General features: G+C 44.9%; 1 protein-coding gene and 1 pseudogene across 1 annotated transcript; both read left to right on the top strand.

Annotated features, from left to right (window-relative positions):
- Positions 1-227: 227 nt before the first annotated feature.
- LOC104576603 (membrane-associated transporter protein-like) lies at positions 228-27,965 on the top strand (annotated as a pseudogene).
- Positions 17,803-25,072, top strand: LOC148593348 (syncytin-2-like). Its single transcript, XM_088531389.1, has 2 exons — positions 17,803-18,129; positions 24,221-25,072. Exons 1-2 carry the CDS (start codon positions 17,803-17,805, stop codon positions 25,070-25,072), a joined length of 1,179 nt encoding a protein of 392 aa, XP_088387515.1.

The following is a 27,965-nucleotide window of genomic DNA, read 5'->3' as shown; positions in this document are numbered from 1 at the left end:
CTGGGAGCCATGCAGACACCCAGGAGGGCCCATGTGCGGATGCTGACACAGGCTTCCCTGCCCCCTTCCTTTCATAACTTGTGATCACGGAGCCATGAGAGTTTGCGAGTCCCTCCCCTGGTGCCACGTGAGTTCCCCAGCCATATGATCTGGGCTCCATGTCAGCTCCGAGCAGGCAGCTCTGACCTCCCCACCGGCCGGCCCGCGAGCTGGACACAGCCACGGTGATGACCTTGATGAAAGAGAGTTTCTACGAGGCTCTTCTACCCTCTTCTGAGGTGGCCGAGGCCAATGCGGACGACTCCAGGGAGGAGGAGAAGGCTGCACTGCAGTCTGGGGCGAGGACTGGAATAGCGGAGCTGAGCAAGCAAGGGGCTGGGAGGCTAGTCATGCACAGCATGGCCATGTTCGGCCGGGAGTTCTGCTACGCTGTGGAGGCCGCCTTTGTCATGCCAGTGCTGCTCACTGTAGGGCTGCCCAAGAACCTCTACAGCCTCGTGTGGCTCATCAGCCCTATCCTGGGCTTCATGCTGCAGCCTGTGGTAGGTTCAGCCAGTGATCACTGCACCTCTAGCTGGGGCAAGAGGTGACCTTACATTCTGGGTCTGGGCATCATTATGCTGGTAGGCATGGCTTTGTACCTCAATGGGGACGTGCTGATCTCAGGTGAGTGAGGGGCATGTGCTGTGCTGATAGCCTTTTGAATCAAAGATTTCTGTTAAAAGTGGGCATTGCATTACTCAGCGATGTAGAGGAGCTGAGGGACAGTACGAGCTTTAAACCAGCTGAGTTCTGATATTGCTCATTATGACTGTTCTGTGTTTTGTGCATGTGATGGCTGTGTGCTCTGTGCTGATGTGATTGCCCAGCAGTTCATAAAAGTCAAGCACTGCTTGGGCCCAGAAAGGGTTTTAAGAACTGAAATGTGTCATATTAAAATTAACAATGGATGTTGCTTGTATGGTGCAGTACACATCCAAACTGAATATATATTAGCTCCTATTTAAGATTGTGTTGGCATTTAAAATATATAGTCACAATTATTGCAGCACCAACTTGACTCAGGAATGGGTTGTATTTGTGAATAATAGAAATCAGTAACTTCCTGGAAACTGTTACAATAGGGATGTGCAAAATCAAATACAAGTGAGGGCTCCAGAGGCTGTTTTTGTTGCATTTCAGTTGCAACTTTCTAAAAGTCTTGATGGAAGGTTGTTGTTATTGTGATCTGACAGTGGGGGGAGGAGTGTGTCCTTATAGATTGATTTATCCTCTGTCTTGGGTATCTCTGATGTTGTATATGCTGGTATTTATGTGCCCAAAAAGAGTTGTTTTAGTAAATTTGTATTTATGTAAAACACTGGAAGAATGGGACAAATAACGTAAAATAGAAAAAGATACAAAATGTGATTGAGGCTACTAGAGTATGCAGTGCAAGTGTAAAGGAGGGGGAAAAAAAAAGTTAGTGATGCTTTTGATTGTGGAGCTTGCAGTATCCAGAGCCTGTGCCGACCCAAGGCAATAAATCAGCGTAGCACAGCTCAGCCCTGCACTAGCTCAGTGGTGCTGCTGCCTGGGTGCCAGCTGGCACCAGTGGAAACAGCTCTTATGCCACTGCTCTCCTAGAGATAACTGAGAAATTATTATTTTTGGATGTACCAGGAAAGATGAAATGTGTGGGTGTTTGTTTGTTTGTTTGTTTGTTTTTTTTTTTTTTTTTTTTTTAGAACATGTCACTATTGTGTACAGAAAAGTACTTGTGAAGCGGGTGAAAGTTGTCAGCATGAATTTTGTTTTGTCTTTTTTCTTTTTGTGGCTTTCATTGCTGAGAGAGAAAAGCGGCAGACATGGGCAATAGTCACTACCATGCTCGGAGTAGTGCTTTTTGATTTTGCAGCTGACTTCATTGATGTCCCCATCAAAGTGTATTTATTTGATGTCTGCTCTCATCAGGAAAAAGAGAAGGGTCTGCATTACCATGCCCTCCTTACAGGTACTCAGATCCCTTCTTTGCCTTCCTACCTCTAGAGAGAGGGGAGGGCAGTTGCATGGATTTTATTCTGTGTTTCTAATCTTGAATGAACAGATCATCTGATCCTGCGCTACAGTCACGAGTATTTTGTTACTGGATTTTTCACTACTTCAAAGAACTGCAACTTGTGATTGCTGCTACAGGGCTTCTACAGCAGAAGGCTAAATATTTACAGCAGCAGACCCAAGGTTAAATTACGAGCAATTAATTGATTTGGAAAGCAAAGTAGTGTTTATTCAGCTCGTACTGATTTTTCTTTAAGCGTTCGTTTAGTGAAGCAAAAATTAAGGAATGCAGCTTGCTTCCTTGCCATAGAGGTGAAAAATAAATGTTTTGGCTCAGTATGCAACACACAGCAAGCCGTATGCAAAGCTATATAGTTGGTTTTCCATTTGTCAGCAGTGTTTCAATATATGCTAGCCTCTTGTATAGAGATAGAAGCCCTGTGTAAAATTCGTAGTTTCATAACTTTCACAAAATAACATTGAGAAGCTCAGTCCAGGCTCTTGTTTCATTTGATTGAACTTGCCCATGTTTTAAAATGTTGCAGTTACTTGGTCCAGCACCTTAGGCTCTCTATAGCAAGATCATCTGCACCAAAATGCTTCCTGATGGTTAATTGCTCTGTTCTTAAAATCCTTCAGGGATAGAGATTCTCTCGCCCCCCCCCCCCCAATGCAATCTATGCCAGCACTTCACTGGCCTTGTTATTAAGACATTTTTTTTAGAAAGACATGTTTTAGAAACTGAGTTATTTCAGCTCCCAGCTTAATTCCTTCTTTTTATACTAAATATCTCCGAGATTTTGCTCTTGAGATTGTCTTCATCATTTTTAAGGTCCAAATGTGAAAACAGATATTTTGCAATTAAGGATTTATGATCAATGAGAAAAGCGGAAGAGATGCTGCACATATCCAGTGTTCAACACTCAGATTATGCGTTCTAGCATCATGATTACTTTTTGTCAAAACAGTATGTAAAGATGATTTGAAATATAAAACATTCACCACTGTACAAAACATTAGTGTTGTTTTAGTTCAAGAAGCTATTACCAGCTTAGTTGCTTTTCATTAAAACAAGTAAGGATCCAGTCTCTCCAAAACTCAGTGGAACAAGCAAGGATAGAGTCCCTCTAAAATTCAGTGGGATACAGTGAAGAAAGGCCATAGTCAGACCTAAAAGGGAAAGAAATACAGAAATCCCAGAATGAAAGTACAATCACATGGTTATTAGGTCAAGCAGTATTATATGAGAATGATATTCTCATAATAGTATTCTCTCTACCTTTGCTCTGATTTTTTTTTTGTTCATTTCCTGAGATGATGAAAGCCAGTAAAAGGAAACTCACAATTGTACGTGTTTGGTGTTTTTGTGTTTTTTTTTTTTCTTCTCTCACCCTTTTTATAGAGGTGAGGTACTTGGATTGTGATGATTACCAAAAGATGTTTTTTATTTTATTTCCTTTTTGAAAATTTCACATGGAGGCAGTATTTCTGTTTGTATTCAGCAGTATAAAATATGTTTTACAAGGTTTAAAATACTGATAGTCCTGATATAATACAAAAATTATATTGTCTGTTTTGTAGTCCTTTATATTCATGGCCCACTAAAAACAAATTGCTGTAGAGTTTTACTTTGTCTTGGGCATTATTTCAGAGAAAAGAAAACCTCAGAGAAATGTTTCTGAATCAGGCTTAGAGAATATTTGTTAGAAAGGGGGTGGAGAACCATGTTGCTATATGTTCAGCCATTTCACGGAGAGCTTTGTCCACCAGAGCTGGGGAGATTTTTTTAGGATATGTTTGGCAACTGCTCTCACATGTGATTAGCTCAGTGTTGTAATTTGTGGTGGTTGGACTAGATGATCTCTAGAGGTCCCTTCCAACCTTAACAATTCTATGATGCTATGATTTCTTGTGATTCTTCCCACATATACTGATACCTGAAGGGCATTATTCAGTGATGTCTAGAGAAGATTACATGTAGAGCATATTCTATATCGTTCATTTATTTTCTAAATTCCAGTATGGGGTCCCCCCCCTTTCCTGCTTTCCCTCTGCTGTAGGCTTGGGAGGAGCCCTAGGTTACCTGACAGGGGCTGTGGACTGGAGTAAGACCATACTGGGACATCATTTGGTATCTGAGTTCCAGGTGATGTTCTTCTTTGCAGCCTTAGTTTTCCTGCTCTGCCTCATTCTACACTTGTGTAGTATCCCTGAAGTCCCCCTCAAATATGAAAGCAAAGAGACCAAGTTCTTGTTGGAAGTGGATGAACTCCGTCAGTATAAATCCATAGAGGAAATCAAGAATGGTTACTTAAAATCAGCATGCTCTGAAATAAAAGCTGCACCTAAACCAATGAAATCCTCTAGTCCATCGCACACAGACGTAAGTGCAGAGATGATTTTGTAACCCGTATTTTTTTCAATCTTGGAGACCACTAGTTACCATTTTTTAATTATCTATTACACTTTTTTAAATACCTCTTGATGACTATTTGAAATGCAGCCCTCAAAATCCTCTACTAGGATATAGAGTGAGCCTCTCTTTGGCCTGCTTTCTATTTCATTGTTTATACAGTAGTTTTAACAGAAGGGGCGGAGATTGACTGGTCTTGCAGGCTTTGGACATTTTGTGGGGATGAGGGAGAACCAGGCAGGAGTTTCTGCTCTGTACTGACACAGACCAGAAGCTCCTCATATCCTCCTCATGTGTTTTTCCTCAAGAGGTTATAGTTTGTCCTTTAATCTTTATAGAATTCACAACATGTTGCGAACAAGAACTAGATACCATTAATCTTTGATATAAATCTGTAGCTTCCACTGAAGTTAACAACACCTACATATATAGTATCAGAGCAGGGTACACTTCATATATAAATGCTCCAGTTATGCTGCTGCTCAGCATTCTAGCAAGTATCTATTGGCAACACTAAAACAGTTAAATCCCTATTCAGTTTTACAACAACATTGCCTCCCTTCCAAGGCTTTGGGGTTTTTTTTAAGCAGTTGTTGTAGCTGCATCTTTGGGAGAACTTCTAGGTGGGAGGAAGAAGTGAGCGCTTGCAAATCAGCACTGGCATTTTATTCATGCTGCATTTTCATGAGATGATGCGTCGATCTAAGGCAGCTAGGATAAGGTGAACCAGTGTGGAAAATATGTGGAGACTGCATTTCTAGAAGAGTATTAGGAGCAAATGATAGTTCTTACTGTTTTGTTGATGATTTCATAGAATCATAGAATGCTTAGGGTTGGAAGGGACCTAGAAATCATCTAGTCCAACCCCCAACCAGAGATCATCTAGTCCAACCCCATTTGCAGTGCTAAGAATCCTGACTGACAGCACTTTCATGGTATCCTAGGTAAGCAAAGGCTAATATACATGTTGGTTCCTATTATAACAATAAATAACAAAAGAGTTGCCTCCTGTTTTAAATTCACATTTGATTTCTTAGCATTATGGATATCTATCCCTATCCATATGGATATCTATCCCTATGGATATCCCTATCTATAAGCTTCAGGAAATCAGCTAAAAAATTACTGGGAAGGTGCAGCACTTGCCCCCTTTTCCTGCCTGGGCCAGCCCTTGCCAGCCCTGTGCACGCTGAGCGTTTGTGGTGTATTGAGAGCAGGGCCTCCGGTATAATGAACCTAAGATGTTTTATTAAGCATCAGATAAAGCTTATATACCGTGCTGTCCTGGATACAATACCTTATTTGCCTACAAGCATGCGAAGCACAGTTACTGAATAGACCAATAATCTAAGGGAGAGCATCAAGACTATCCGATCAGCTTCGTGGTCACGCAGCAGCTGTACAGTTGCTTTTGCTCCTTGTTTGCTGGTAGAACACCTGCACTGCTGTCCTTGAGGTTGGTTATCTACTAACAAGGTGTCCCGTACTAATGTCCTTGAAGCGGGCCTCCACAAGCATCCTCATGATTGCCCAAAGGTGCCGAATGTCATAGTGCTGTTTGCCAGCATAGGCTCTAAAATAAAGGAGGGTAAGTAGGAAGAGAGAACAAATGCAGGGAGAACAACGGAAGCAGACTATGGAATGGGATAATCTGTTGCTTTGCAAGAGCTAATCCCACTGAATCAGTGACATCTGACACCCCATGTGGAGCTCTGCTGTCCGCTCTGTTCCAGCTTGTCCCGTTGCCCTCCTTTTCCAGGGGCTTGCTGGACAGCCTGTCAGAGGCTCAGTGCTTTGATCCATCTAAGGTTTCTTTGATGTGTTTGGGCTTGTGTAAATTTTAGACACTGTCGCTGCAGAAATGGTCTGTCTCATATAGCACATGTTTTCTGAGTTTATTCATTACTGTAATTGCTTTCTTGGAAAAAAAATGGCTTGGTTTCCTGCTTTTCTGTATCTCTTTCTTTTGCTGCAGGCATTAGAGTCCTATTTCTTTTCAATTAAGGCCTGTGCTCTTGCATGCTAATAGTCCCCATAGATATTTAATGGCATTTGACTTGTTACACTAGGGATAGACATCCAAAATGATTCTACTTCTGTTCTTTAATTTAGTGTCAAGTTACTTAGGACCCACTGCAATAATAATAAAGTCATATTGATTCCCATGTGTCCATTTGAAGCATCCTTAGGCCTTGAGTTACAGTGATTTTGTAGAGAAAGTGATTGGGTACTTTGGGCAATAGAAGGGAAAGTCACTTAAATAGAGGCCTGAGTCAGACTTCAGCTCTTCATTTAAAAATACCAGTGTGAGGTCTATATGCATTAAACATTTGCAGTTTTTTCACTTTTGAAAGTACCTGAATAGACAATAGCAATTTCTGGCTGGTTCTCAATTGGTCATTTGTAATTACAATAGTGTCCTCTGTAGTTCCCTGACCCTTTGCTAATACTTTGATGGGAAAGGCTGTTTGAAAGAACTATGAGGAAGAGATGAACAAATTATATATGTCAGATCAAGCAATAGTAATTATCCTTGAAATAATGAGTTAGTTAGGTTTGGCTAATGAAGCTTTTTTTTTTTTTTTGTATTGCTATAGTCTAATAGAAAGCTTACATTATTTAAAATGCAGTTAAAAGTGACAGTGATGCCAAGAAAAATTCCAAGGAATTTGGGCAATATGCAGTTCAAGGTAAAAGTCAACATCTTGAAATTTGACATTCCTATGAGGATTAAAAACCTCTCACTGGAGCAAAGTATTTCCCAACCTTTTCCATGGTGATTACTTGTATTGCAGCAGCATAACCTAGTTCAAAGGACAGCAGAACTGTGAAAAGTAGCTAAAACATTGAATATAGGGGAAAAAATCATCAGCTTATACCAAATTTAAGATAAAATTCTGCTTTTCATAACTTTTATGATTCTGCCACATCTAATGACCATATAACTGTCCTTACCATCTCTCCCAACATTGTTGCCTCTGTTGACTAGAGAAAACTGGGAATATTCCATCACTCACAGATAAAACAATTTTTTTTTTCTTAAAAAGCAAAGTATTATGCAGGAGTTTTAAAGTAGCCAGATCTGTGCGCTGCAAATGTATGTCGAGCATGATGAGCGGTAGGTTAGCTGTCACACAAGTGATATGATGAATGTAACCAGAAAAGAAATAGGGAAAGAGTCTTTGGGTTCAGGGCTGAGACTGAGGAGGAAGGGTGTTGATGGTAAGGTGGGGTGTTGATGATGCTAAGAAATTGTATTTTTCTATAAGTAAAACTCTGTTAAAGATTAGCTGCAATGTTTTGAGTTTGAACTGAGCCCTTTCTCCCCTGGGACGAGCTGCTGAGGTGCTGGGGCTTATGTTCTGGGCACAGGATTTGGGTGGTGCTATGTCTCCTATGCAGTATCAGTCTCTCCTGGCTTGCTGGGGAGTAGATGGTACATAAAGGATCTCATGGTGATGATGCACCAGAAGAGGTGAAGTTTTCTAGGGAGCTTAACACCCAAAGGGGAATGGGAGTGAGGTCTCAGAACCAGACATATTCTTAATTCTTAGGAAATATTTTGTTTTCCACTTTTTTCCTATGGTAGCTTTAAATTTTCAATGGAAAGTTGATTGCCTTGATGAAGATTTTTTTTATTTTTGAAACTCCAATTTTCCACTGAGGTTCTGTTTTGACAGAAAATATTCTCTTGGTACCACAAATACAAGCCATCAGTGGGATTATTATTTAACAGCAGGAAATATTTTTATCATTAGTGATGTACCCCAGCTCTCCCAGTGTCTCTGTTAATCTTTCAGATTACTTTATTAGGCATTAGCTCTGACAAACAGAAAAGATATTGAAGGACTTTCAGTACCCAAACAACCCATTCTAGCGAAAAGAAATAGAAAACTTGGGAAGCTTGGCATTAAAACTACGATGAGATCTTCTCCATTTGCTGTCAGCTATTTTATTAGCCATCAGGGCAGTAATACAGTATTATTGTTAAATAGCTTATCGTTAGCTACTTTTAAATATTTGTCTTTAGACTCAGCCGCGGATGACCCTTAAATCGCTCCTGAAGACACTTTTAAGCATGCCATCCCACTATCGCTACCTGTGCGTGAGCCACCTCTTCGGATGGATGGCTTTCCTGTCCAACATGCTCTTCTTCACAGATTTCATGGGACAGGTAAAAACATAAAGTGCTTTTGCTTTTCTTGTGGCATTTCATCCTCCATAGAAAAAAGATGAGCACGTGTTATAAACTTGAAGAAATGACAGTGATGTCAGAGTAAGTTATATGTGGAGTGCCCAAACAAGAGTTCTGTGAAATAGCTAGTTGCTTTCAGGCCCCTGTTGCAAGCTAGGCTCTGTTGGCTTTCTGCGTTTGTAAGGGTTTTGTGCCTGTTTCACTGTTCAGAGCGAAGCTCTCGGGGTGACTCCAAACACAGCCCTTCTCTGCTCTGGCTTTGGGCATGGGCAGGTTGGGTGACTGAGGAATCACAGATGTTGCTCAGTCCCCACTTTTGGAGCTGTCCCCCCCAGCACCACTTGCCTGTGCCAGGCACTTCCTACAACAGCCTCGCTGGCCTCGGCCTCTGCAGATCTCTGCACTCATTGAGCTGCTTGGATCTGCAGCCCAAGGCTCCTGTTGCCTTGGTTGATTTGACTGTCCCTGTCATATCTGTTCAAACACTTCCCTGGACGAGTCTCTTCTGCCTTCACAGTACTCAAGCCCTCTCTCTGCCCAGGCAGTGAGATTGTAGGTCTTTTCCCAGTGATGCTCACTTATCACTTATGAGAACCCTTTCCTTCCTCCCTCTCTCCCTCCCTTCCCCAATCCTGTCCCTGCCACTTCCTGCTTTTCTGTGGTTTCCAGCTAGTATCCAATATTTCCTTGCCCTTTTTGTTTTCTCTCTAGGTAAGAGGGAGTTTTTGTTTCTTGCACAGAAATTTTAAAGAAAACTTTACTTTAAACTTAACAACAACTTTCAAAAAAACAACTTTAAAGAAAAAAAACTTTTTTTCCTGCAAAAGAAACTGAATAAGAGACTGACTTTCAGAGAGCCTGGGTGGAAAAAACAAGTGTGTGGGAGTAAGCCTGAAAGAAAGAAACAAAACGCGCACAAAAAAATCATTTGCAGAATTAAAAAAAAAAAAAAGGGGGGGGGGAGAGAGTCTAAGACAAGGAAGTAGAGGAAATAGGAGTGGAGCCAGGAGGATGGCCCAAGGATGAGACACTGTGTTAGGGTGCTGTGTAGCTCCAGTAAGGAGATGTGCAGCACATACCTGCCCTCTGTGATCTCTGTGGTCTCTCTCAGATTGTGTACAAGGGCAGTCCCTACGTGCCTCGCAACTCCACCCTTTACCTTGCCTATGAAAGAGGAGTGGAAGTTGGATGCTGGGGGCTGTGCATTAATGCAGTTTCTTCATCACTCTATTCTTGTAAGTACTCAGAAATGCAATCTGGCATTTTTTTCACATTAAATCTTAAATGTTGTGTTATTATTGGTACAAAACCTATCTCTTAATAACTCCTGACCAGACCTCATGATGTGGGTCATTTTGGGAGAAAGGCACTGCTCTATATGGGGCCTGACTGAGCATTGAAAGTCATCCTAAACTTAAATACTCAAGTAAAATGGATGCTGTGAGCATATTCTAAGATGCTGTTTATATAGCAGTCATGTAACTGTAGGTCCTCAGAAGGTCACTCTAATGCTTCTCCCTATCTGCCTTCTTCCTTCACAGAATAACTTTTTCACAATGCAGTAGAATTTCTTGCCAAAAACATGAACTTTGCTCTGTAGACTTGCATGTCAACATGCCAGCCCAGTTCCCCAACTAAATCTTAACATACTTCTTATGCAGGGTTAAAAAATCGTTTGCTACCCAAAAAATTAAATTAGTGACATTTTTGGGGATGAATCGAGTATCTAAAAGAGGCTTGATGGAAATATTTTCTTCTTTGGATCTTAAATGTAGGTATTTGTGTAGCAGCCCCCTCAGCTCAGTGAGGCGATATTGCCAAAAGCTTGTGTTATAAGCAGTCAGGGCAGCCCAGCAAGGGCAGTTCTTACAGGATACCTGTTAACTAATTCTCCTCTGGATTTGCTTAACTCACAATGAGAGTACTCCCAGAGAGGGGAATGTCAGGAAAAAGAATGTCTGCTGCAAGTTTATCCTCACAATAACTTGAAGCAATTTCCAAAAGCTATAAGATTTTTTTCTTCATTGCATCTTACAAAGGGAAGCCTTTTACACTTCTCATCACTGTTTTCCATTCCATTTTGCAGACTTGCAGAAAGCCCTTCTGCCATATATAGGATTAAAGGGACTTTATTTCATTGGATACCTACTTTTTGGATTAGGTACTGGCTTAATTGGCTTGTTTCCCAACGTCTATTCCACCCTGGCTCTATGCTCCCTCTTTGGTGTCATGTCCAGCACACTGTACACAGTGCCATTCCACCTCATTGCAGAGTATCATCAGGAAGAAGAGGTGAGTTCAAGGCCTAAGGAAGGGTAAATTCATATCTGGCAAGGTCTGTTCAATCTGTTTGTGGGGAAAAAATGGATGGAACTGGAGGAAAGATGTTAGTAATAATTACAAACTATTTATGGTGATATAGATGCTATAAGAAAAAAAATTCTGACCGAGACCACTTCAGGACTTTAACATTTTAAGATGGGTTGTAGCTCTATAGTACTTTTTTTGCTAAGATTCCATTCCAAATTCTCCAAATTCAGTCATGCATTACAACAAACTATTATTTATCATCACAATTGAAACAAAGGTGATTCCAGTACGTGTTCAGGCAGTGCACAGACAACAGGGCTTTAGATGGGGCTATAAGTGAGGCCATTCTGGGAATCAAATCTGAACCCCTAGTTTGTATACGGCCATGTGAGTACATCTTTGTTTCTAAAAGCAAAAGGATGTGTTGCCTGACATTGGCAATCGACTCCGTCCGCCGAGGCGGCCAGGCACGTCCAACCCGTGCCCGGGCCAAAGAGCACAGACACCAATATGAGGATGCTGCAAATGGCGTTTAATATACGCAGGCTGGATCTTATAAAGGTAGCAAAGGCGGAAGCATGCCTATATAGCCAATAAGCGTTGCTCTTTACCTAATATGGCATATGCCTTAGTTCCCTATTCTTCCCGTACATCGCGAGATCTTCCGAGCGCCGTACCCTACATCTCCCCCTCCCCATGTTAATCTAAGTATCCTAAATATCACTACTTTGAACAAGCTGCTGATAGCGTACATTGTGACTGCCTTGTTTCTGTGAGCGTCGTAGCTGATGCAATACATAGTGGGTTATACATGACAAAATAGGCATGCCGCAAAAGACACCAATCAATACCATAATGATAATCAACCCAAGCTTCCACAATCAATTCAATTGAACCAGGATAGTAATCATGCCCAGATACTGTTGCCTATGCTCTCAAGCCATCTCCAGTTTCATGGGTTACGTCTTATCACCTGTAGCAGATCTGATCCTACGTTTTGAATGGCCTCCGACCTCTTGTCGATCTTCTCGTAGTCTTTTGTGGTCAGGCAACAAAATGTTAGGTTTTTGAATGTTCTGGACCGGCCTCCCCCCACCTGGAGAATCTCGAAGATTACGTTGATGGCCTCGTGATGTGCTTTGAGTATCTGGTTGACATCCCTAAGACCTGCCGCTATCTGTTGAGACAACGTGTTTACTGCTTTATTCGTCCGCAACAAGTGACAGGTCGAGCTTTGAATTTTGTATAGCCCTGTTGATCCTAAAATCGGGCCGAGGCAAGTAATATTAGCATTCACCAGGACGAGGAATGGTGCCTCGCTCATATTACCCGGTAAAAAGACACCAGGTGACATGGGGGCAAAAAATTTTACAAGGGTTGGGGGTATTTTGTCTGGTGGTAGGTATGCAGCAGCCAGCAAGCATAGCGCGCTAGAGCAGGAAACGTTTCAGTTGGGGAGAATTATAGTACCGTTCGTCCATCTTGTACCTGAGTGTCTAACAAGTCTTCGGGTATAATCCACTCCCTGTTTCCTTCATCATCCCCGCAGCTAAATCTTCCCACACCTCTGCCTATATTTATTGTATTATAACTTTCATAGGTGGCAGAGGGGTCTGATGTAATCTTTCCCTCCCATTTCTGAGCCTTCTGAGTGACTATCTCTAGGTACCCTGTGAAATTCACATGATGGGAGCGGTATGTCACATTAACATATGACCCATATGGTGACCATGATTCCCCATACACTGTCCCACTAGGCAGTATTGTGAGATTTGCTGCTCTTCGTGCCATTAATTTGCATAAAGCGTTATCTGTTAGCGGAGCCGCAAAACTTACAAAAGCAAAGCATGTTAGTGGATTGTGTGGAAGGAGCGTTTGTAGAAGAATTGTTTGAAAGCAGGAACTGAGAGGAAAACTAGGGCCTCACACAGCTCTGGCATTACAGAGGCCTGCTTGGGGTGCTACACAGTTGCCACTTCTAGGATGGTTGGTATGCACGGACTCTGCTCCTCCACGGTTCCCTGGGCAACGTAATCTGCCCTCCTCGCAGCTGCGAAAGGGAGTAAGGGAGGACAGAGCGGGGTGAAAGCTCCGCGGCCAAACTCTGTTGCACTCCCTTTGCTGGGCTGCTGATAAGCTGCACAGTGGCTGTCTAATGAGAGATATACGATAACAAGTCCGGTGCTGAGCCAGCAAAAGTGGCAAATGATGAACTTTGCTTGAACTTTGCTCATTATAATGTGAAAACCGTACCTCCATCTCAGAAGTTACCCGCCTCCGAGGTACGACCACCCCTCACTGAGCATGCGCTTTAGATTTTCGGTTGACTGTACCTTTAAATGAAAGCGAGAAACTTTTCCACCAATCAACAACAAGGTTAAGTATGACTCTAGTCACTCAAGCTCCACCTGAATGTAAAGAAAAGTATAAAAGGTGAACTAAGGATGAAAAGTCTGGAGGGAAGAATTCATCGTAACTCCTGGGTCAGTTGAGAGGCTGAGCCCCCTTCCCTCCCCTTGCGCCGGGACGCTGCCTGAGGAGACTCGAGACTGGACGTCTTCTCCCATTTTCTGGGGTGAGTGATGATTGCACATTTGTACATCAGAGCTAGCTAAAAACCCCATGCTCTAGTAGAGAATTTCCTGTACTAACATCCGAAACCTGCTTTGTAAATGCTGCACTTGAATAAATCATACTGTTTGTGAACTCGACTATTTGTTTGGGGGGGGGCAATCGGACCTACAGTTGACAGACTGTTCGTGAATCCGATACCTTTTTTGATACCTCCTTCCCCCCCCCCACCACCATTACCACTACGGCTTTCAAACTGCAACATTTTCAACACAGGTTGAGATCAGGACTTTCACCTTTTTCCACCCCGGGGGGAGGCAATAATGGGATGCGCCTCTCGCCCTCGCCCATTGTCGGGCCTAGGATTCTGTGTTTCCTGGTCGACTCCATACAACCTGTATCAGCAGGATAACGCAAAGAGACCCTTTCCTCGTCTTGCCATGTCGATCGTTTGTTTTGCTATTCTCCAATATTTCCTTTTCAACCGGACAAGGTGCTTTCTTAGTAGGTCGGGGTCCAGTCGAATCCTCCATCACTGAGGTGTATGGGTTGTGAGGTCATCCCACCAGCCGTTCCTCCTAAAAGCCACAATATACAGCTAATAATAACAGTAACACTTCTTCCTCCCATGTTGTTCTTCTGCAGGCTCACACTTTCCACAGCTAGGGTACCAGCTGCCTGCCTGCTACGTTTGATGTATCCGAGTTTGCTTCCAGCCAAGGTCTCGCCCATTTTTGCTGGCACCCATCTGGTTCCAGTATCTGTAACGATACAAGCATACCCTTTTCCCCAGGTTATTAAGCCCAAGGGTCCCGTCCATTTTCCCGTGTTCCAGTCTCTCAGCATCACCTTACTCAGACCCGACTTCTGTCAGGCCTCCCTTTAGCCCAGCCCTGTGTTTGACCATCAGAGGGACTAGGCTATCCTGGGGCAATCTCAAATTTTTAAAACATATTCTGCTCTTGCCAATTTTTCATTTTTCGTAGCTGGCGTTTCAGCGTTTGGTTCATATGTTCCACTATGTCATGGTCCTCAGGATGTAATAGTATGGTGAAAAAACAATCTTTTAAATCGATTATTAAGATGTCCAAATCATTTTGAAAGGTTCTCGATTTCCATTTCTATTTATGTTTGCATAGCTTCAATTTGGTTTCCTCCCCAGAAATTGCTTGGGATTTCTGTATATTAAGGAGGCCCCCGCTCCAGTAGCATTGAGGCTTTTACAATTTGTAAGGACTGTTGCAGGTCCTTCCGTGTCAGTTGCACTGGAGCTTGGCCATCGCTTCATTCTTGTTTCCCATGCTGAAGTACTTCCCTAGTCTCTTTCCAAGGATGCAAGTCAGAGTACGGCTCCCAGTCCTCCATCGGTGGGGTGGGTGGGCGGGGACGCCGTAGTCTGAGTTATTCCTGACTTTCCCACTTTCAAATTCTGGACTTTCTTGTTGTGCTTATTTAGCCCTCTCTGCTGATATATATGTTACACAATAAAGATCTAAAAACCACAGATACAAACAGCACAAACACAATTTCCATCCAGTGGCACGACCTCACGTAGCTGCACTCCACTAGTGAGTTCCACTGTCTCAATTGCCTAATCCCATCCTCGCTGCCAATTAGGTTGCAAATGGGTTTGGGATTCGGCAATAATCACACAGAACAAAGTGGCTACGGCTATTCAGGTGAAAGCACGTTAAAGAAGCAAAGTATGACTAATTACTCGTGAGGTAATACTTGTTGGCAGGACACTGAGACTGAACATTCTCTTGAGTTGGCAGATGAGAGGGTTGCTGACAGGCTCCCAACTCAGCGGGCGTCCCCGCAGAGACAACGTGGGTCTCAGTGTTAGGAGTCTCACCCCTCCTTTCTCTCTGCACTGTCTGTTTATGCCTGGTGCATCCTGCCACGTAGGGCCAGTACGTGCCAGCAGGCAGACCAGGGGGCGGACAAACTCCGCCTTCAGTCACATAATCTTCCCTCCTGGGTGCGCAGGTGCGCATGTCAGTAAATTGTCCCAGTCGTCAGTCTGAGGGTCCTGCCTTTCTCATCTCCCTCCCTCTCGGGTGTTTGACCTTCAAACTAATTTAGAGGATGTTTGCAGTTAAGTTGGCTACAAGCCCGGTCGAGCAGCCGCCTTCAGCTGCTTTCGGAGGAGGTCGGCTGTGAGCCTGGCTGGGCAGCCGCCTCCGCGCTCCTTATCGCTCAGCCTGGGCAGGCAAACATCTTCTTTCTCAGGGTCTTGGATCCTATTTTGCACAATAGTTTTATGACTCTACAGATCATACAAATTTCCACCTTTCAACCATGCCTCGTGTCGGCATCAATATACAAAGGATACAACACATAATAGAGATGAACATAGCAAATAGAAATAATAGCCCTAATAACGGTTTCTGTCCTCACTTAAAGCATTACAGTTCTTCAACCTCCACTTTTAAAGACAGATCAAATTCCTCTGCACCTCCCTCCTGGCTTTCATCAAGCCTTCAGCAACATAAGTTTCCTTGATCTCATTCGCCTTCTCTTCCCCAGCCCCCCTTTCTCCTTTTTTCAAGGCGATCTAACAAGCGGAAGCGGGGGCACAGACAGTGTAGGCGCCGCAGGTGCAGGCACAGAGGCAGGCACGGGCAGGGGGGGTTGGCGATGGATCTCCAAACACCAGCGGTTTTCAGTGGCGTGGCGGTCCCGGTCCTGAAGTGCTTGCAAAGGCTGCCGTGGCTCCGATGGCCACTTTGCTTTTGGCTTTCACATCGGGTTTGAATACTAGGTGGGGCTCGGCTTTGAACCCATTCTCTCTGCACCAGATCGAAAGCTTGCAGAGGGTCTGTTCATCAGCCTCTGTCTGCACTCCCACTGCTTCGCTCTTCCCGAGCGCCTCCCGTGCTGCCCTCCAAGTCTCCCTCTCCTCCCTTGCTCTCTGGAGGACCTGCCGTATCACTCCCCATGTCTTTAGATCTTTCGCACTCCCTTTAGACATACCATATTCCGTTAACGCGGTGGTACATCTCTGCCAGTGCTGGGGGAATAAAACTTCCCCGGCACTGTTAACCGCCCCTTCTTCAAGGAGCCGCTCAATGCAGCTCTTAACTGCATTCGATTTCATAGAAATCCCCATTCACGAGCACACGATAATACGACCTTGATTATCACTTCCATGATCCGCGGATCCCTCGACCGCCTGCGGTCCGCCGCCTCGGAGTATCACGTCGGGGTCACCACTTGTTGCCTGACATTGGCAATCGACTCCGTCCGCCGAGGCGGCCAGGCACGTCCAACCCGTGCCCGGGCCAAAGAGCACAGACACCAATATGAGGATGCTGCAAATGGCGTTTAATATACGCAGGCTGGATCTTATAAAGGTAGCAAAGGCGGAAGCATGCCTATATAGCCAATAAGCGTTGCTCTTTACCTAATATGGCATATGCCTTAGTTCCCTATTCTTCCCGTACATCGCGAGATCTTCCGAGCGCCGTACCCTACAAGGATGTACTGGGGCTCTGTAGAGGGATGCTGTGCTGGGAATCTGCACTGTGCTGGGAATCTGCACTGTGCTAGGAATCTGCACCACCTGCGCCTTGCTGATAATGTACTGGGGAGTGTTAGTGAGTTGTCCTTGGCCGGCTGGGAATGGGGAGCTATGTGGGAAAGAGTAGTTAGCCGTTTCGGGTAAACAACTTTGCAGAGCTGGGAAAGAGCCTATGCGGCCAGGACATAGCAACCCCCCTAGCAACCAATCGTGAGCTAAAGCTTTGCAATATGCATGAAGCTAATTAATGAATATATAAAAGGCAGCTTGGAAAGATTAATAAACGAGTCTTGTCGATGACCATATGGTGTCGCAGTCTCCCTTTCTCCAACAAATGGTGACCCCGACGTGATATAGCAAAGGACTGAATCCTCCCGGACTGAAAAGAAAAAAGGAGGACGCACCACGGTGGAGAAAGTAGGAGTTGGGTCCTCTGCAGCCAGGACGGTGCAAATCCGCCGAGCAAACGCTGGAAAGACGGCACCCCCGAAGATCATATAGATGGTTTCGGGCCATACGCGCCACCGGAGCCTGGAGAGCTGCAACAGCGCGCTGACGTCAGGAATGGATAGGCAAGTGGCGTATGAATTATTTACCCGTACCTTACAACAATGTAACGTACAGGGAATTGACTTAAAGAAAGAATTACCAGGATTATTAGCCTGGGGGTATGCGAAGAGTTGCTTTATTGTCCCACATACAGTGCATGAATTATCGGAGTGGCGAAAACTGGGTGATAAGCTATGGGATGCAATGTTAGATGATGATAAGACAGCTAAAAAGCTAGGAAAGCTGTGGAGGGTGGTACAGAATACTCTGCTACAACGGGTGGCAGAGAAAAAGGCCGCAGATCAGGCGATTGAAGCTCATAAGAAAAATTTGCAGTACCCGGAGGGGGGCTATCAGCCACGAGCTCCTTCCGTGACTAGAGTAATGCTACCTACGGCACCACCGCCACCTGAAACTAGTGCTGCCCCTCCAGAAGAGCCGCAGCAAAAGGAGCAATCGGGGGACCCCCAGTCTTCAGCCTCAATAACGGACCCTTGGGAGGGCAGTGACGGGGATTTGATCAAAGAAAGAGTAAGGGAGAGAAAGGGCGCATGGCAAAATGTCGCGCAGCAGGCGCTGTTTTTAGTGCTGTCAGAACAAAAGGCCCCATCATTTACGATGGTGAAGCAGGGATTGCGGGAGTCCTACGGAAATTTGGTGAATAGGCTCGTGCAATCCCTGGAGCAAGCTACTGATGAACAAGCTTTCTGCAAGCTTTCGATCTGGTGCAGAGAGAATGGGTTCAAAGCCGAGCCCCACCTAGTATTCGAATCCGATGTGAAAGCCAAAAGGAAAGTGGCCGCCAGAGCCACGTCCGCCCTTGCGAGCACTTCAGGACCGGGACCGCCACGCCACTGAAAACCGCTGGTGTTTGGAGATCCATCGCCAACCCCCCCTGCCCGTGCCTGCCTCTGTGCCTGCACCTGCGGCGCCTACACTGTCTGTGCCCCCGCTTCCGCTTGTTAGATTGCCTTGAAAAAAGGAGAAAGGGGGGCTGGGGAAGAGAAGGCGAATGAGATCAAGGAAACTTATGTTGCTGAAGGCTTGATGAAAGCCAGGAGGGAGGTGCAGAGGAATTTGATTCATCTTTTAAAAGTGGGGGTTGAAGAATTGTAATGCTTTAAGTGAGGACAGAAACCGTTATTAGGGCTATTACTTCTATTTGCTATGTTCATCTCTATTATGTGTTGTATCCTTTGTATATTGATGCCGACACGAGGTATGGTTGAAAGGTGGAAATTTGTATGATCTGTAGAGTCATAAAATTATTGTACAAAACAGAATCCAAGACCCTGAGAAAGAAGATGTTTGCCTGCCCAGGCTGAGCGATAAGGAGCGCGGAGGCGGCTGCTCAGCCAGGCTCACAGCCGACCTCCTCCGAAAGCAGTTGAAGGCGGCTGCTCGACCGGGCTTGTAGCCAACTTAACTGCAAACATCCTCTAAATTAGTTTGAAGGTCAAACACCCGAGAGGGAGGGAGATGAGAAAGGCAGGACCCTCAGACTGACAACTGGGACAATTTACTGACATGCGCACCTGCGCACCCAGGAGGGAAGATTATGTGACTGAAGGCGGAGTTTGTCCGCCCCCCGGTCTGCCTGCTGGCACGTACTGGCCCTACGTGGCAGGATGCACCGGGCATAAACAGACAGTGCAGAGAGAAAGGAGGGGTGAGACTCCTGAGACCCACGTTGTCTCTGCGGGGACGCCCGCTGAGTTGGGAGCCTGTCAGCAACCCTCTCATCTGCCAACTCAAGAGAATGTTCAGGCTCAGTGTCCTGCCAACAAGTATTACCTCACGAGTAATTAGTCATACTTTGCTTCTTTAACGTGCTTTCACCTGAATAGCCGTAGCCACTTTGTTCTGTGTGATTATTGCCGAATCCCAAACCCATTTGCAACCTAATTGGCAGCGAGGATGGGATTAGGCAATTGAGACAGTGGAACTCACTAGTGGAGTGCACAGCTACGTGAGGTCGTGCCACTGGATGGAAATTGTGTTTGTGCTGTTTGTATCTGTGGTTTTTAGATCTTTATTGTGTAATATATATATCAGCAGAGAGGGCTAAATAAGCACAACAAGAAAGTCCAGAATTTGAAAGTGGGAAAGTCAGGAATAACTCAGACTACGGCGTTCCCCCCCCACCTCCCCCGCCTGTAGGGTACGGCGCTCGGAAGATCTCGCGATGTACGGGAAGAATAGGGAACTAAGGCATATGCCATATTAGGTAAAGAGCAACGCTTATTGGCTATATAGGCATGCTTCCGCCTTTGCTACCTTTATAAGATCCAGCCTGCGTATATTAAACGCCATTTGCAGCATCCTCATATTGGTGTCTGTGCTCTTTGGCCCGGGCACGGGTTGGACGTGCCTGGCCGCCTCGGCGGACGGAGTCGATTGCCAATGTCAGGCAACAAGTGGTGACCCCGACGTGATACTCCGAGGCGGCGGACCGCAGGCGGTCGAGGGATCCGTGGATCATGGAAGGGATAATCAAGGTCGTATTATCGTGTGCTCGTGAATGGGGATTTCTGTGAAATCGAACGCAGTTAAGAGCTGCATTGAGCGGCTCCTTGAAGAAGGGGCGGTTAACAGTGCCGGGGAAGTTTTATTCCCCCAGCACTGGCAGAGATGTACCACCGTGTTAACAGAATATGGTATGTCTAAAGGGAGTGCGAAAGATCTAAAGACATGGGGAGTGATACGGCAGGTCCTCCAGAGAGCAAGGGAGGAGAGGGAGACTTGGAGGGCAGCACGGGAGGCGCTCGGGAAGAGCGAAGCAGTGGGAGTGCAGACGGAGGCTGATGAACAGACCCTCTGCAAGCTTTCGATCTGGTGCAGAGAGAATGGGTTCAAAGCCGAGCCCCACCTAGTATTCAAACCCGATGTGAAAGCCAAAAGCAAAGTGGCCATCGGAGCCACGGCAGCCTTTGCAAGCACTTCAGGACCGGGACCGCCACGCCACTGAAAACCGCTGGTGTTTGGAGATCCATCGCTAACCCCCCCGCCCGTGCCTGCCTCTGTGCCTGCACCTGCGGCGCCTACACTGTCTGTGCCCCCGCTTCCGCTTGTTAGATCGCCTTGAAAAAAGGAGAAAGGGGGGCTGGGGAAGAGAAGGCGAATGAGATCAAGGAAACTTATGTTGCTGAAGGCTTGATGAAAGCCAGGAGGGAGGTGCAGAGGAATTTGATCTGTCTTTAAAAGTGGGAGTTGAAGAACTGTAATGCTTTAAGTGAGGACAGAAACCGTTATTAGGGCTATTATTTCTATTTGCTATGTTCATCTCTATTATGTGTTGTATCCTTTGTATATTGATGCCGACACGAGGTATGGTTGAAAGGTGGAAATTTGTATGATCTGTAGAGTCATAAAACTATTGTGCAAAATAGGATCCAAGACCCTGAGAAAGAAGATGTTTGCCTGCCCAGGCTGAGCGATAAGGAGTGCGGAGGCGGCTGCTCAGCCAGGCTCACAGCCGACCTCCTCCGAAAGCAGTTGAAGGCGGCTGCTCGACCGGGCTTGTAGCCAACTTAACTGCAAACATCCTCTAAATTAGTTTGAAGGTCAAACACCCGAGAGGGAGGGAGATGAGAAAGGCAGGACCCTCAGACTGACAACTGGGACAATTTACTGACATGCGCACCTGCGCACCCAGGAGGGAAGATTATGTGACTGAAGGCGGGTTTGTCCGCCCCCCGGTCTGCCTGCTGGCACGTACTGGCCCTACGTGGCAGGATGCACCGGGCATAAACAGACAGTGCAGAGAGAAAGGAGGGGTGAGACTCCTAACACTGAGACCCACGTTGTCTCTGCGGGGACGCCCGCTGAGTTGGGATCCTGTCAGCAACCCTCTCATCTGCCAACTCAAGAGAATGTTCAGTCTCAGTGTCCTGCCGACAAGTATTACCTCACGAGTAATTAGGCATACTTTGCTTCTTTAACGTGCTTTCACCTGAATAGCCGTAGCCACTTTGTTCTGTGTGATTATTGCCGAATCCCAAACCCATTTGCAACCTAATTGGCAGCGAGGATGGGATTAGGCAATTGAGACAGTGGAACTCACTAGTGGAGTGCACAGCTACGTGAGGTCGTGCCACTGGATGGAAATTGTGTTTGTGCTGTTTGTATCTGTGGTTTTTAGATCTTTATTGTGTAACATATATATCAGCAGAGAGGGCTGAATAAGCACAACAAGAAAGTCCAGAATTTGAAAACGGTAAAGTCAGGAATAACTCAGACTATGGCGTTCCCCCCCCACCTCCCCCGCCCACCCACCCCACCGGTGGAGGACTGTGAGCTGTACTCTGACTTGTATCCTTGGACAGAGAGGAAACCAAATTGAAGCTATGCAAACATAAATAGAAATGGAAACAGAGAACCTTTCAAAATGATTCGGACATCTTAATAATCGATTTAAAAGATTGTTTTTTCACCATACTATTGCATCCTGAGGACCATGACATAGTGGAACATATTTCGGTTCAGTATCAAACAAGCCAGTGTTGTGGTATTGCTAAAATGTGATAAATTGCTCCCATTGGGAACAACACAATTGGGTCAGACACTATTGGCCAGTTTACATTTCCCTAAAAATAGGCTGTGCCATAATCGCAGCATAAAATATAAATCAGTAAGTGAAGACTTTGTGCCTCGTAATGATTGCCATACTTACCAAGATCTGTCTTAGATGGAAGGATTTTTTTTTTTTTGGATTTGGTCTTACAAATGCGATTATGGTTAAGTAAGCTAGCCTATCAAGTAGAAAAATTAGCTAATGCCACCGATACTAGTATACAGTTGCTCAATCATCAATTACAAGCCACATCAAAAATGACTCTTCAGTACCGGATGGCACTGGACTTGATGCTGTTATGCTAAAATGGACTTTGTGGCTACCTAAACCTCTCCAGTACCGACTGCAGCATTTATATCCCTAATGTTACACAGGACCTGGATATCCAATCAGAGAAGATGCGACAGGTGGCAAAAGACACCCATGAACTCTGAGAATCAATGAACACTAGCTGGCTGGCGAAGGTGTTTAGTTGGTTTGGATTTGGTATCACTGGTTGGATTCAGTTTGATAGAATATGTGGTGATGTTCATTGTGATGATAATTATCCTAAGTATAGCAATACCCTGTATAAAATCTACTATAATGAAAGCTATTAACGTAAAGATGATTCAGTTCACCGCTTATACCCCTTTACAGGTGGATGACCCAATCGATGTCCCAAGTACTAAGACCCTAATTTGAGACTAAATTTCAATATACAATGGTAACTGGAGTCACGGGGTGGATACAAAGTTTGTTATACTCAATTACTTACTATTGTAACTGCAATATTTTCTGTATATATATTCTTGTAGAACTAGACTCCCTTCCTTTTCTGTAGCTTCCTCCGTCTAATGTACCAATGTGCAATCACTCGCCTACCTGCATCATGTTTAGGGCATGTAATATTAACACCTAAACAATTCCATGTGAAGCTTGAGTGACTATGGTCACAGGGTGGATAATGTGGAAGAAGTGTTTGTGGAAGAATTGTTTGAAAGCAGAAAATGGACGGGACCTTTGGACTTGATAACCTGGGGAAAAGGGTATGCTTGTGTTGTTACAGATACTGGAACCAGATGGGTGCCAGCAAAATGGGTGAGACCTTGGCTGGAAGCAAACTTGCATACATCAGATGAAGCAGGCAAGCAGCTGGTACCCTAACTGTGGAAGGCGTGAGGCTGCGGAAGAACAACATGGGAGGAAGAAGTGTTACTGTCATTATTAGCTGTATATTGTGGCTTTTAGGAGGTAATGTTGCTTTTAACGCTATTATAGGAGCTGATGCTACTTTTAACGCTAATGGATATGTTATGCTTCTTAGGCGTATTGTTAATTATACCCAAATTAAGAGTTGTTGGCTTTGTGGGACAGCAGATCAATTTGATGCACTGGTGTTAGGTATTCCTCAAAGCAACTGGACAGACCTGAATCCATATAGCCTACTCAATACATCATATCAGTGCACACAGGAGAATGTCGCAATGGAAGGAATGCTCTGAATTCCCAATACACTTCATGGACGTCTCCAACCCAATCTCGGTGTTTGCCCTCATCATGCAGTGGCAAAAGAAAAAAGGGGGAGAAGACTACCTTGCGCGCTGGAATGTAGAAATGTTTCGTACTGTACTGATTCTAGTGTTGTGCACATGCTGGGGTAGAGCCATATGGGTACCTGCTCAACCAAAACAAAATATATGGGTCACCCTTGCAAATCAGACTGGGCAGGAGGCCATATGCTTGGCCCTAGCTTCACCCGGAAACCCTTTCTCCACATGCTTAGTGGGAGTACCTTTAGATGATTGGCCCTGCCCTACGAAAGCTTTCGGTTGTCAAAGCAACAATTCACGTAATTACGTGGATAGTTGGGATACGATCGTACCGCATTTTCCGCGCGCTCCCTTAGAACCCCAAGAGTTAGAATTATTGGGGTCAATCAAGGCTGATGCATGCCTACGGTTCAATTGGACAAGTGTGTACCGGGGAACAGGTTGGAACCAATCATTACCTGTGTCAGTCAATGCCACATGGGGTAACAATACCGTTTGGTGTAACAAAACCTCGGAGAATGTATCCAAGTCATCCAACACACCGATTGCCTTACCACCAGGAGTGTTTTTAATATGCGGGGACAGGGCGTGGGCAGGAATTCATTCCAAAATAGAGGGAGGCCCGTGCACGCTTGGGCGGCTAACGCTGCTCACGCCAAACACATCAATGATATTAGAACAGCACCGTAAGAGCCATAGGATAAAAAGAATGACACACGCGTTTCAAGGTGACTGTGATGATAACGCCGATTTTTGGTCCCGCGAAAGAACATTTGTAGCATCCTTTCTCGCCCCGAGGGTAGCAGCAGCAAAAGCGCTGGCGACATTAAGAAAATTAGGATGTTGGCTGGCAAAACAAACAAATGCCACGTCACTAGCTCTCTCAGGGCTGTTAACAGATGTTGATTCGGTTCGTCATGCTACCTTGCAGAATCGAGCTGCTATTGATTTCCTGTTGCTAGCACATGGTCATGGGTGTGAGGAACTGGAAGGGATGTGCTGTATGAACCTTTCTGATCATTCAAATTCCATACATAAGCAGTTGGAGACATTGCGCGACTTAACTACACACTTGCAAACAGATACAGGATTCGGCCTTGATAATTGGTTAAAAGGTCTTGGCTTGGGCCCATGGCTAACCTCAGCTGTGCAACATTTAATTACCATAGGGATCGTGCTTATTATGATTATACTCCTTGTACCATGTATCTTTAAATGCTTGCAAAATATGCTTACGCGAATAGTCAACCAAGAATGGAATGCGAGTTTAATAGCCCAAAAAGAAAACGGGGGAAGTGTGGAGAGTATTGTGCAAACCTGGCTAATGGAGAAAGGACATAGCCAGATGGAGTTAGTGCACAGGGCCTGAGTGAGGCAGAGGTAAAGTAGAGGACAGTGTGTCCTTGAGATAGGGAAGCTACTGCAGCTACACAAAATAAGAACCAGCTAGATTGCGGTTTTAGAATGGATCTTCTCAGTTCAACCGTGCAAGAGTGTGACCCCTCGGTTGGAAGCGGTGGCTCACATGGTCTGCCGTGAGAGAACTCAGGTGCTGGCAGTCTCGGGGGGGTCACAGGTACAACATGCAGTGCTTCAGAACAGAGCGGCCACCGACTTCCTCCTGCTAGCCCATGGGCACGGCTGTGAAGACTTTGAAGGAATGTGCTGTATGGACCTGCAAGACCACTCTAAGGCAATCCACCAGCAAATCCAACAGCTGATGGAACACACTCAGGAGATACAGAAAGACGTGGGCTTCTTTGGGCTGGATGGGTTAATTGATTTATTGGATATTGGTGGGTGACTGAAATTCTCGCTTAAGACAGGACTGATGCTTTTGATTGTTATGCTTTTTGTCCTATGCTTATTCAGCTGTGCCTTTGCATGCTTAAGGCAAATGCTATCCTTGCATACTCATAAAGCCTGATTAGTGCAAAAGAAAAAAGGAGGACTTATAGAGGAATGGCTTGGAGATCGAGGACACCTTACAGCTCCAGGCGGTTGGTAAAACCTTGGCGTTGAAATGATCAAGAGTCCTTGAACTGCCCATCAGCAGATCAATAGACAACGAAAGCTGCTCAGCAGGACGTCGGACTCTCGACTGGAAAGACCTTGCAGACCAACACGGACTTGGGAATGGGTGCATGTATTAGTAAATCACGGCTAATATTACTAGTTGTTTTATTGTTTATGCCTTGTAGTTTTTGGCTGTGCTTTTGCATGTATTAGACATAAGGTATTCTGGTTTTGCATGTATTAGACATAAAGTATTCTCACTTACCAGCAAGGCTTGATTAGTGCAAAAGAAAAAAGGGGGAATTATAGAGGGATGCTGTGCTGGGAATCTGCACTGTGCTGGGAATCTGCACCGTGCTGGGAATCTGCACCACCTGCGCCTTGCTGATAATGTACTGGGGAGTGTTAGTGAGTTGTCCTTGGCCGGCTGGGAATGGGGAGCTAGCTGGGAAAGAGTAGTTAGCCGTTTCGGGTAAACAACTTTGCAGAGCTGGGAAAGAGCCTATGCGGCCAGGACATAGCAACCCCCCTAGCAACCAATCGTGAGCTAAAGCTTTGCAATATGCATGAAGCTAATTAATGAATATATAAAAGGCAGCTTGGAAAGATTAATAAACGAGTCTTGTCGATGACCATATGGTGTCGCAGTCTCCCTTTCTCCAACAGGGCTCAAACTGAGGAACTCTGCCAAACATGGGTTCAGGGAGGCTTAACCTGTTCATATTAGTGTAGACTTGACTTTTGAGTCAAGATAAAACTTTTGAGGGCAAGATAGAAAAAATAGAGAGGAAAATCATGCCTTCATCTGCACATTCATGTACTTATGCATAGAACTACTGGCACATAGGGACACTGGGCAGAGCCCAGCAAAATAGTTAAAAAAAAACTACTGTATTTAAAGTTTGAAATACCTCAGATGAAATGACATTATTGACCATATTATTCCCAAACAAAAAGTAGGCAAAGTATTTTCGACCAGTGCACATTCTACCAAAACCATGCGCTGGGTTTTAAAATACTGGCCTCTCAATTCCTTTGTGTGCTGCTGCTCCCTAGGATCCAAATTCAGTTTTGTGTACTGGATTTGGAAGACACTAACTGTTTTCTCCAGTACTTCTGACCTTTGTGTGTTAGCATCTCAAATACAATGTAACAAGGTCATGGGAAAAGCAAAACAACTGAGAGCATTCAGATACCAGGAGATAGCTGCTCATCTACCATATAGCACAGAAGCTCTATTACAACACATACAATAGCCTATGCAACAAGAACTATAAATATGTAAACTATCAAATAATTTCACAACAAAATCAGAATAATTCTTTCTTGGAAGAGTTGCTTATGCATAATAAATAAAGCCTGTTGATCTGCTATGATATCCCTGGAATATCATTAGTTGATAATAGATTTCTGTAATGTAGAATCCTAGTCTGGGCACTGCTTTCAAATCATTTTTTTTTCAGCCATGAAACCATTATGTTAAGATGTTAGTAATTAACTGATTTTTGAGCTTTGAAGCATGACTTCAGAGCACAGTGCTCAATGAAAAGCAGATCTGGTCTGTATGTGTGTGCACGACACTTCTTACCCTGCCATCCCCCTGGACTCTCCTTTAAGCACGTGAGAGTTGGAGCTAAAGTATCCTTGAGGGGTATTCTGTGCTGTGAAAAACTCTCTCCTTGTGTCAGAGCTCAAATAGACACAAATGTCAAGGAAAAACCTATTTCTTACCATGTTTCTTTTCTTCCCCCAAGAGAAAGGATGGAGAGAAGCAAGGTGGGTGGGAGAAATGGGACAAAAATGGGACAAATTTGAGGGAAGCCTGGAAAGCTCACTGTTGCTTGTAAAGGCTTTAAATGTAACCTCAGGGACTGGCAGAAAAACAAAGATGGGAAATAGAGACCTGTTGTCCTTGCCTTGCTGTTCCTGGGCCTCATGATGGGGGCTGCCCTTAGGCATTGTCTGAGAGCTGCCAGTCAGCGTTCATGTCAGACTGCAGTTTGATTTGTGCTCATTTGCAGAACCCGAAGCTGCAGGATGGAGAGCAACCTGGCACACATGGGCGTGGGAAGGGCATTGACTGAGCCGCCCTCACTTGCATGGTGCAGCTGGCCCAGATCATTCTTGGTGTGGGCCTCGGCCTCCTGGTTAGTGTTGCCGGCAGCATGGTCACGGTGATTTCGGCATCCACCGTGGCACTGATTGGCTGCTGCTTCGTTGCCTTTTGTGTTTGATATGTGGGGTAA

The sequence above is a fragment of the Tinamus guttatus genome, unplaced genomic scaffold (assembly GCF_059628265.1).
Source record: "Tinamus guttatus ecotype Peru unplaced genomic scaffold, ASM5962826v1 Tinamus_guttatus_pri_ptg000414l, whole genome shotgun sequence".
NCBI lineage: Eukaryota > Metazoa > Chordata > Aves > Tinamiformes > Tinamidae > Tinamus > Tinamus guttatus.
This window is presented reverse-complemented; position numbering and strand designations above follow the sequence as displayed.